Here is a 10,531-nt window from a genome sequence, read left to right as displayed (position 1 = left end):
CGTATGAAAAGTAGGGTGTCGGCTTGAATTCGCCACTAGATACAGAAATTTAAAATTAAAAACATTAGTCTTATTTCCAGGTATATTAAAGAAATAATATTCAAATCTTGATGATACGGTTTCAGTTTTTTTTTTTATTTATTAGGTGGAGAGTACTGCAAAATTGATCCCGTTATAAGTAATTCGTTTTGGTAAATATACATTCGATTCACGTCACGTAGTTTCAAGCAGGAATTTAAAACACTCAAAGGGAATATATACAGTTGCCCTCAAGCAGACAGCTCTTTAAGGTTTGATATAGTTCTCTTTGGTATTTCACAAATCTAAATAGGAAATGTAAATGTAGGATAGAATAAGAATCGAATGTTGCTGTCGAGCGGGCCCAACTACACTGTACCCACTCACAAAAAAAATGTTTAATTTAACAGAGACATGGCTATATCGACTCGTATTGTCCTCCTCATCGGGAATATATGTATATATACAGGGTGCGCCATCTTTTATGTCGGTATGTAAATATTGAATAACTTTGTCATTAGTGAACCGATTGACTTGAGTAGACCAGTGTTGAAAACCTCAGTTCAAGAAATTGTACAGAACCAAATTAAATAAAAATATCTCTTACTTGAAAATCGGTTGTTTATTTTCAAAGAATTTCAATGTTTACATACCGACATAAAAGATGGCGCACCCTGTATTTTGGGGGTCGAACACCCCATCTTTGTGCAAAGGGCTTAAAAAGTATACGTTGATCAATCTATAACAATGGGGTGCAAAACAAACTACTTATCATGATAGCACTATAAAGTCATAAAAAATGTGGTCTTAATATTGGAATTACGAATTACTTTAAAAACCTGTAAATGCTTTAAATTTGTGTAGTCAATATTTATTAATTCTGGCGAGATCAAGCCTTGGATTAACTGATTGAACTTTTTTGTTCTTAACTAACGACTTTAAAACATATCGGCTACGTGACGATTTGCATCCAGGTGCTTTTATTATTGGCAGCTAATTAACAACCTGGTAATGACTATGATTGACTCAAACGTGCATTACACACATTCTTACAGATGTGTGTGCATATGTGTGTAACTATGAGCACGCACACACATATATATTTATTTCAATTTTATCATTTCCCACTTAAGACGAAAACAAAGTCACCAACTACGTGCCCAGCATTTCAGCAGACAACAGCGAGCAACTAACTTTGCTCATCAAAAAGTTAAACCGCTCTGCCGGTCGGTACACTCGACAACACAAACAAGCCCCACTTCCCCCACACCACCACATTCGCAGGTGTGCATGTGAGTGCAAAACTAAACTCGAAAATGTGAGATGTCGTTTGGACTCGTGTGCTGACCATCGTTGCGGTCAGCATTGAGGTCTAAGGTGTAACGAACGGGAGCCGCCTTTGGCCTCAATATCTTGGGCCGGGGCCGACAAAGCACACACACCCGCACTCTAGTCACACACAGAAACACACACACACACACACCCACATACGAGCAATTACATTTCCGGATGGTCGGGCGGAGGCATGCGGAAGAGCTTGACTCGACGGGCAACTGGCCGCTCAGGGTTAAAATTATGACAAGTGCTGGCGGGGGTTTTTGGCGCCCCAACGTGGAAACTGCTATAAATATGCGCCAGCGGAAAACATCGACGCTTAGTAGCACAGTTAAACAGTAAACAGACAGACACCCCTCCACCCACATTATAAAAAAGAAGAAGGACCAGGAGGACCATGTTGAAAGAGTTAGGCATATATTTGGCGCTCCTCGCATGCATGGCCGCAGGTGAAGCGGCCGTTTTGCGCAAGGAGCAACCAACCACTGTTGTAACCACATTGGAAGAGACAACCGGGAAGGCAGAAGAAGCTGCAATGGACAGCACAACGATTGCTCCCAAATTCCACCGCGTACCGCTCAGTCGCGATGAGCAGGCCAGCATACAAATTGGCTTGGCCACTGTGGAGCCTTCTAAGCCCGATTCCGCTCCGACTCAACACACCTCAAACATAGGCAACCACAACAGTCCCCAACAAAAGTCAGCCAAGCTGTTGCTGCTTAGCACGCCGCCAAAACGTTTCATTGAGGTCGAGCAGCAAGTGGAGGAGCAGGACGAAGCTGATGACAATGTGAGAGGAGGGACGATGGCAACAGCTACATCGGAGGCTACAACGATGGGCAGTGTAGACAGTGAGGAGACAACCATAAGCAGCACCACCGAGCCAGAAACCACAGAGATGGGCGACATCAAGACAACGAAATTGTTTGCCATCAATGCGACCTCATTGCCCGACACCCCCGCACCCACCGTCGCCGTGGCCCTGGCCAAGGACAATACCACAATTGCAATTGCCGAGCAGCCGCAGGATGCACGCGGCAACAATGTGGCCGTGGCTGTTACTCTAGTCGAAGACGAGCCCGAGGCCGAGTACGTGCTGCTTAATGGCGCCGATGTGCTGGTGGACGAGGAGGGGCATGAGGTGCATTTAGGAAGCTTCACGCACATTGGCAGCGATGAGCATCTGCAGCCGGTGGTCCATTCCATTGAAATTGTGCCCACCAGCTTCGATGATCCCCTGCTCGTCGACTATGTGCACGCTTTGGTCTAACACCGAACGTCTTGTAGTTGAAGCTTGTTATTCTCATTAAGTCTTGTTATTGTTTTCATTGTTGTTTTTGACTGAAAAGACAACACTCCGAATATTTTATTATAATTAATTTGAAAAATAGATGCAAAATAGCAAAAGCGATGGGTGCGTTCTCGTCTTCGAAAATGTAAGAACAACCAATTCCCCACCAGATGACTCACACATCAGTTGTTGCTGCCACTGATAACCAAAGCCAAGTTCAATGTGCGACCCCGACCAGACCTTCCCTGTCTGTAAAATACTCTTTCGTTCACGCTTCATTTTTCGGAATCTCGATTGTGATTCCAACTTCGTTTATTTTGCTAAAATTGCTAATTATGTATTTGCGAAAACAAATAGAATTCTAAAGGTATAGAGTTTTCAAAGCCTTCCTGTAAATTAGGCCGGAAGGGATTCTAATGTTAATTTAAATTCAAGAAAAGCAAAAATAATGTAATATGTGGGCCCAATAAGGAGTATTTGAGTTAATTATGCCTAATAAGTGTACACAATTATGTAGACAAACAACGCACTCGTATGCTCCAAGCGACTCTTATTTTCAGGGACCGCAAATAATGATTACTTTGTTTTTTTAAAGCTAAAAAATCATTCACCTATAGCAGCTTTGAGAAAACGACGAATGTACCAATATCCTTATTTTAGGCTTATCATGCATACTTACCACGATTTTAATTTAATTTTCTTTCTTTTACAATATAGTGATTTATTTTGAGTTATACTTTACAACTCAACCAATAAGCATTGTTCTTAAGAAAAAAAATAAAACTCAAAATAACTTCTTTTTATCAAAAATAAAACTCAAGTTGTAATTGTCCCTGCCTTTTTCATAGCTAATAATGACATTTATATATATCCTCCAAGAGAAACTGAGAGTGTTTAAGTTTAAGTAAAGTTTTGGGTTAAAAAAACATTCTTATAAAAATATTTTCAGGCAAAATTACAGCTTCAGTTTTATATTAAATAAAAATAAAAATTTAAAAATAATCATTATTATATGAATTTTATTTTTTTGCCCGAAAATAATGATTTTTGGTTGAGTTGTAAAGTATAACTCGTTATATTGAATAATATTGAAATATACTCAATATTTTGTAATTTTTATAATAACACTTATTAATTACAGTCCGTTCTTATTTTCAATCGGAACAATCATCTACGAATTATGTATTATCGTAATACATGTACACAGTTTGTGAAGTGTATAGAGCAGTACGCGTAATTTAATTTGAATTATTTGGCTTGTTATAGCTCAAAGTTGCACCCCAACCCACGTACCACATCGTACACATGCCACTCACGTTTCACGCTTGACTTTGCACATCCGCACGTTAACTTTAATACGCATACGCCATGTATGACGGCTGGGGCCTCCAGCATACTCGTAGCTAGAAAACTGTTATTGTTTCCCTGCTAGCCAAAAACAACAATACCAATAACACCAACAATAGGCATAGAGAGTGGAAACGTGCTGCAGCACATCCCGCGTTAAGAATTCCGTCAGAGGTGAAAGTGAAAGACGACAGGTTTTTGGAGAATAATTTAATGCAAATGCTCAGTTGTATAAAATAAATCATTGAAACCATTGTCCCACAATCCTCACCAACGTTGCTCCACATGCGTGGCATATGCGAAGCCTCGAGTCGGTGGTGCTGCGATTAATCGTTGGGAACGTAGAGGAATAGCGACCGGGATTCGGTTCGGCGCACGGGCAACAAGGACAGCCGGTCCCACATTGGCTGTGAACAGCACGCTCTCTGAATCGGGTTCCGGGCCGGTCTGAGGTTCGGGTGTAGGCTTCAGAGGATTGGTGCTGACACCACACACGGGATTCTTACTGTTGTCAGTGGCTGGGACGCTGTCATTGCCGCTGGCCGCCTCTGATTGATCCAATTCGGTGGGCAGCCTAAAGGCCCGACTGGGTCTGAAGCCAGCTGGAGGATAGGGTGCTCTCACATAGGCGCGTCCGGCACGTGAATCCAACACTGGCGCTTCAGTGCTCGTGGTCGTGGTCTCCACCTCTGCTTCTGGGGTCACATCTGTTGTCGTGGTGCTCCATTCGAGTGTCGCGTCTGTTGTGGTGCTGGTCACATCCAGTGGTTGCTCTGTCGTTTCGGCCAATTGCCAGCCGGATACGTTACTTTGCTCTGGAGCAGCTGCAGAGTCCGCTTCGCCAGGCAGCCAGAAAGCACGTCCTGCTGGTCTATAGCCCGCTGCTGGATAAGGCGTGGGCTGCACCTCTCTAACTGTAGCCGGAACAGCCGCTTCGTCCTCCTGCACGCTGGCGGAGTACCGATTAATGCGTATCTGACGCGCCTCGTTGGGAGTTGCTGCTGCCAATAGACAACCAATAATCCAAAGGCCCCATTGCCACCGATTGCTATGATTTTTGCTGCTGTACATCTCGCCCGATAAAAAACCCAACTGAGTTGCGTTCTGAACGTCGTCGGCGTTTTTATATGCCAGTGTTCTGTTCCTCTAAGGTCGTTCGCGTCGCCAACGAAAGCGAGAGTCACAGCTCATTCCCAGCCCCACACTCGGATCGATCGAGACGTATCCCCGACCGCCTGGCTTTTGATATCGACAAAATTATAGACATGAGACATCATTAGGCGCACGGTTATCACATTTAATGATTTATTTTTTTCAATGTAGTATTTGCTTCTCGTGGCCATTCGTATTATCCACGTTTACTTGGACATCCACGTCCGATTCATCGCAATGTTCTATGAAAATTAAATACGTTTCGGACGTGAGTCGCAAGTAAATCGAGCAGTTCCTCAGTTTATCGGCTCTTCACTTCGGTTGAAAGCGAAAACTTTTTGTCAATTGCATCAAGCATCAACATTAGAATATTTATTGAATATATGTGCATATACAACACTTTTGCGACCAATGACTGAAGGGATGCCGGAGGTTTTAGGTGAAGGCCACATTCAATTAAATGGCTTTAAAAATTCTCCGATTTAACACTTACTTTCTTATACACATCAGAAAACGTGTAAGTTTCGAAAACAAAAACGTGTTTGTCATCTTAGAAGTGAAATACAAAATGTATTTATAAAGGTTAGTGAATATGACGGTACTTTTTTATATAAATCTGTCACCAATATAAGAGCTTAAATCAGGTAATGCTAATTTAAGAATCCTGTATTTTCAATAGTTCGATTTGTATTCAGTATTAAGAAAAGCTACACTACAGAAGAAAGTATAAATTTTGTAGAAGTATATCATAATTTGTACGGAGTGTTTTTCCAGCGTATTGTTCTTCCATCCTATAAATGCTATAAGTTATAGTGTATCTTAATTTTTGAATATTCTGTTACTAACTATTGATTGTTTCTGTGGTAACAACATAAGTATATAATGTAATAGGTCTGCATATAGTTTTGAATATGGGGGCTGTTTTACATGACCAGTTTATAGCCCCTTTCTTTTATGTTAAACAAGAAAGGAATGCTAAAGTCGAGCAGGCTCAACTCTTAAATACCCTGTACCACCCCACAAAAAAGTAATTAAATTAACTAAATTAAATATAAAATATTCCATACATGCATACATACATTTCCATTTCCATTAGAATTGTTTCTATGCGTGTTTGTGTACTTGTACATATGTATATATGTGTGCATTGGGCCTGGTTATATGGCTATAACTTTCTTTCTGATCAACCTATCATAATGAAACTTGGTATACGGATATATAATTCTTAACTGGATGTGCCTACCAAATTTTCAAAATTCTAAGAACTACGGGATTTATAGAAAATAGGGGGGGAGTGGGGGGATGCATCGGAAAAAATGAACAAACTCGTCCTTTCTCGGGCTCAGGAGAATCTGTATACCAAGTTTGGTTATTCTAGCTCTTATACTTTCTGAGATCCTTGCGTTCATACAGACAGACAGACAGACAGACAGACAGACGGACATGGCTATATCGACTCGGCTTGTCATGCTGATCAAGAATATATATACTTTGTGGGGTCTGCCACGCCTCCTTCTGTGTGTTCCTTGTGCACTCGCACAAAACTAATATACCCTTGTACCCTTTGCTCTATACGAGTTTTTAGGAACACCAAATTTTAGTCCCAGATGCCTTGTGTGAATACGCAGAAAATGTATATTTTGGAATTTCCCTCCCTCCCCCCACTACCCCGAAAATCGTAGCTCCCGTAATTCTTGGAATTTCGAACTAAAATTTTGGAAATACCCCCAGTTGGTTATTATATGTCCGTATAGTTTCACTATGATAGACCGATTTAACGAGAAGCTATAGCCATAAATATATTTGCTGCTGCAGCGCTGCTCAAACGCTGCCCGCGGCTGTTGTTGATGTTGCTGTTTAGTTGACTGCGAAAATGCTTACACAGACACGAATAGATGCGCATAGGCATACATACACTCACACAGACGCAATTGCTATGTAAATGTGCAATTATAAACCCTTTACGTGAGTTCGAATACCGAGAGAGGTAAAATCGATCATTGAATTTTTTTTTATTTTCTTAATTTTTTTTATTTTCTATAATTATTGTAAACATATGTACAGAGTATTTCAAAGTCGGGACACCCGACTTTAGGGAGAGGGAGCCAACAATGAGTAATAGGCGATATTTAAAGGCAGACTTGAATTGCAATTGACTTTGTATCTTAACAGATATTATTCGCCAGTCAAATTATGGATCACATTTTTGAAATCAGCGTTACTCATGCAATTCTACAATGCACATTGATGAGAATGGTTGAGCCAACATCTGAAGTACAATCACTACCTGGCCAATGCAAAATATCAACGATTTAAATTAAAATATCAACGCGGTGATTTTTAAATCACTTTAATTTATTAAGTTAACATATTAGCTAACAGTGGCTTATAAATTAAACCTGTTTGGAGGGAAACCAAAATAACTTGACAAAATTATATAATTTCAAGTTTAAATGATTGCGCTTTTATAACAAAACTCGTGTAATACTTAATGCATGTAGGAGTATAAGCAAATTCAAAGCTACAGAAAATATATCTGATTCTCGAAGTCATTATACAGTTCAAATTTCCCAACTTTTTTACTAGAATTCAGTGCCCATTGACAGCTGTTCGATCGATCCGATTTTGGATTTGTTTATGGCGGAACTATAAATTTGAAACTTCCAGGCAGCCGTCTCACTGTCGACGCCTCGTCTGCTACTTCTTTCATGTCACGTCGTTTGCACATAAAACCGCGGTTCACACACGCAGAACACTTTCAGTTCTGCCGACGTCAGAGCGCGCTCCAAAAAAGGATGCACATGCCCCGCCAGCATGCAACGCACACTAAATAGCTTCCAGCTAAGCTATCATCTGTTAGCCATCCCACCTATAAAAGCGCCCTCCAGGGCAAGCCAAAACATCAGTCGTTTTGCTTTTGCGTTCCTAGACACACATTCGCACTCTTTCAAAGACGGTTCTTATCGACATGGCCAATTTCCAAGTGGTTTTCCTTCTGTTCGCCTCCATTTGCCTGCTCGCCATTGCGCAGGCCCAGCAACAGCAGAGATCTCGAAGCTCCCAGCGCTTAAGCCGCGGCCGCTCCCGCTATTTTGCTCGCCAGGAACTGGCTCCAGCTGATGCCGATGCTGCCGCTGCCGCCGCCGTCACACCGTATCCATCAGCTGACGAACTGAAGCCTGAGGTGCCTTTTGACGAGGCTGCGCCAGCAGAGGATCCCACACCCGATGCGGTGTACGGACCACCAGAAGCTGATGCCGCCGCTGCTGCTCCCAATGCTGTGCCCGATGAAGTTTACGGTCCCCCCGAAGTTACTGGCAATGACTTGCCCGCTGCCGACGTCCCCAGCGAGCAGGCAGCTCGTTTGGTAGCCGCTCGCCGTCTCGCGAACTACCGCCGTGGCCAGGCAGCCAATTACCGTCGACTGGCTGCGGCTGCTCCACGTCCCGCCAAACTGAGCGCTATCCAGACCCCTGCTAGACGTCTCTAAGGAACCACCATCTGAAGCATTTGACTACATGCTGCTCCAAACTTGGCAGCAGTAGCCACAGATGCTAACGACATAACATCCATCTAGATATAGCAACGAACACTGACACACCCGCACACCTTACAAACAAATCTTGGCACACACTTCAATCTATCACACAATAAAAACCATGCTACTAATTTAAACTTCTCAATGGCAAGTCCATCCAGGTAATTAAAATAATGAGACAAAACTCATCAGTAAAGGCATTTTTCATATACTTGTAATTACATAGTATACATCGAGCCTTCCAAAGTCAGCAGGACTCTTGGAATGGGGTCTTTGCTGGTGGTGAGGTTTATTCAAATGGATCAGAGCTGGAGTCACCGAAGTCTTAGGGCTGTAATATATTTGTTCACCCCATGGTTTGAGCTAACTCTATAGCGTCACATTTATAGATAGAAATTAATATTCAGGAGCTAAGTTGATGCAGACAATTTTAAAATTATACTCGTATATTAGGTTTGTGAAAAGTATGTGACAGGCAGAAGGAAACATGCCCGACCACATGAAGTAAGTATATACGCATATACATACGTGTATGTATTCCTAATGATCATGATGAGAGAAATGGATATATAGTTTTCTACTTCTGTTCAGCAATGCGGCCACAAACTGTAGCATCAAGTTTGCTCTTCTTATTTTTATACCCTGTACCCGTAGGGTAAAAAGGGTATACTAGGTTTGTGCAATGTATGTAACATGCAGAAGGAAGCATCTCCGACCCCATAAAGTATATATATTCTGAATCAGTATGACGAGAGCAATCGACCTAGACATGTCCGTCCGTCTGTCCGTCCGTCTGGATGAACGCGAGGATCTCAGAAACTATAAGAGCTAGAATAACCAAAGTTGGCATCCAGATTCTCTTAGGTCCGAGAAAGGACGAGTTTATTTTATTTTTTGGAATTTCGCCCCCCTTCCCCCGCTACAGAATTTCGTCAATAGCGTCCACATTTCAAATGCTACCTAAACCAAACTTTGCACACATAATTTATATGTAATTATCTACTGTTGTTTAAATTTTATCCAATTCGGTCAATTCTAAGAAAAGTTATTAGCGAAACAAATTCTCTACAGTACAACCCCACCAAATTGCAGCAACAAGTTCGCTCTTCTTCTTCCTCTTTGTGGGCGCATGTAACTCAGTGACGGAAGTTTACCTGGGTACAGGGTATTACACTGTCGGGCTTGCTCGACTGTAGCGTTCTCCCTTGTTACGTCTGCTATGGACGCATGTAGCTCAGCGCCGGAAATGTGTTTGGGTACAGAGTGTTTCACTGTCGGTCTTGCTCGACTGTAGCTTTCTCTCTCGTAGTGGTGTGAGCTGTTGAAGTCTTACTTTTTACGTACTCAGTGCGTGCCAAGTAACAGTGCCTCATTATATAATACATATTAAGGAATATGGAATGTTATGTAAAATTGGGGACCCAACTCTTAAAGAGTCGTGGGTTCTCCTGGCGAGAGCATGACCCAAATTACTCCTCTCGAAAAACTCTCCTAAATACATGCCTTCAACCACTGGGATAAGTCGCATCTGGCCAATCACCAGGTCGACTGACAACAACATGATTGAAGAATGGCGCTAGACTGGAGGTACACCCCCAAGGAAGCAGACGCGTCGGCAGAACTAAAGACGACAACCTGGCGGCGGATTACCCAGAAACAACACCACATGGGATGCAGCTAAGACGACAGACGGCTAGAAATAGAAAGTTAGATGGAAAAATATTCTTGTAGAAGCTTGGAGCTTCCCAAGTATAGTAAAAAGGTGGAAATAAACTCTTAAATACCTTTTGTTCACGTTCACAAAAAACAAAAACATATTTTCTTAAGGGACTAACAATAAAGGTTCATTT

General features: G+C 42.0%; 3 protein-coding genes across 3 annotated transcripts; 2 read left to right on the top strand and 1 right to left on the bottom strand.

Moving 5' to 3' along the window:
• The first annotated feature begins 1,750 nt into the window (after window positions 1-1,750).
• On the top strand, window positions 1,751-2,623 carry LOC115624922. Its single transcript, XM_030519772.1, has one exon. The coding sequence runs from the start codon at window positions 1,751-1,753 to the stop codon at window positions 2,621-2,623; it is 873 nt and encodes a 290-aa protein (XP_030375632.1).
• Window positions 2,624-4,258: 1,635 nt separating this feature from the next.
• Window positions 4,259-5,062, bottom strand: LOC115624921. The gene has a single exon (XM_030519771.1). It carries the CDS (start codon window positions 5,060-5,062, stop codon window positions 4,259-4,261), a length of 804 nt encoding a protein of 267 aa, XP_030375631.1.
• Window positions 5,063-8,085: 3,023 nt separating this feature from the next.
• On the top strand, window positions 8,086-8,869 carry LOC115624942. The gene has a single exon (XM_030519792.1). The coding sequence runs from the start codon at window positions 8,112-8,114 to the stop codon at window positions 8,631-8,633; it is 522 nt and encodes a 173-aa protein (XP_030375652.1). The 5' UTR covers window positions 8,086-8,111; the 3' UTR covers window positions 8,634-8,869.
• Window positions 8,870-10,531: the final 1,662 nt, after the last annotated feature.

The sequence above is a fragment of the Scaptodrosophila lebanonensis genome, unplaced genomic scaffold, assembly GCF_003285725.1.
Source record: "Scaptodrosophila lebanonensis strain 11010-0011.00,11010-0021.00 unplaced genomic scaffold, SlebRS2 tig00000061-arrow-pilon, whole genome shotgun sequence".
Lineage (NCBI taxonomy): Eukaryota > Metazoa > Arthropoda > Insecta > Diptera > Drosophilidae > Scaptodrosophila > Scaptodrosophila lebanonensis.
This window is presented reverse-complemented; position numbering and strand designations above follow the sequence as displayed.

What these genes read in the sequence shown, in the direction of transcription:
- LOC115624922 (XM_030519772.1), top strand. Translation starts at nt 1,751, where the DNA reads ATGTTGAAAGAGTTAGGCATATATTTGGCGCTCCTCGCATGCATGGCC.
- LOC115624921 (XM_030519771.1), bottom strand. Translation starts at nt 5,062, where the DNA reads ATGTACAGCAGCAAAAATCATAGCAATCGGTGGCAATGGGGCCTTTGG.
- LOC115624942 (XM_030519792.1), top strand. Translation starts at nt 8,112, where the DNA reads ATGGCCAATTTCCAAGTGGTTTTCCTTCTGTTCGCCTCCATTTGCCTG.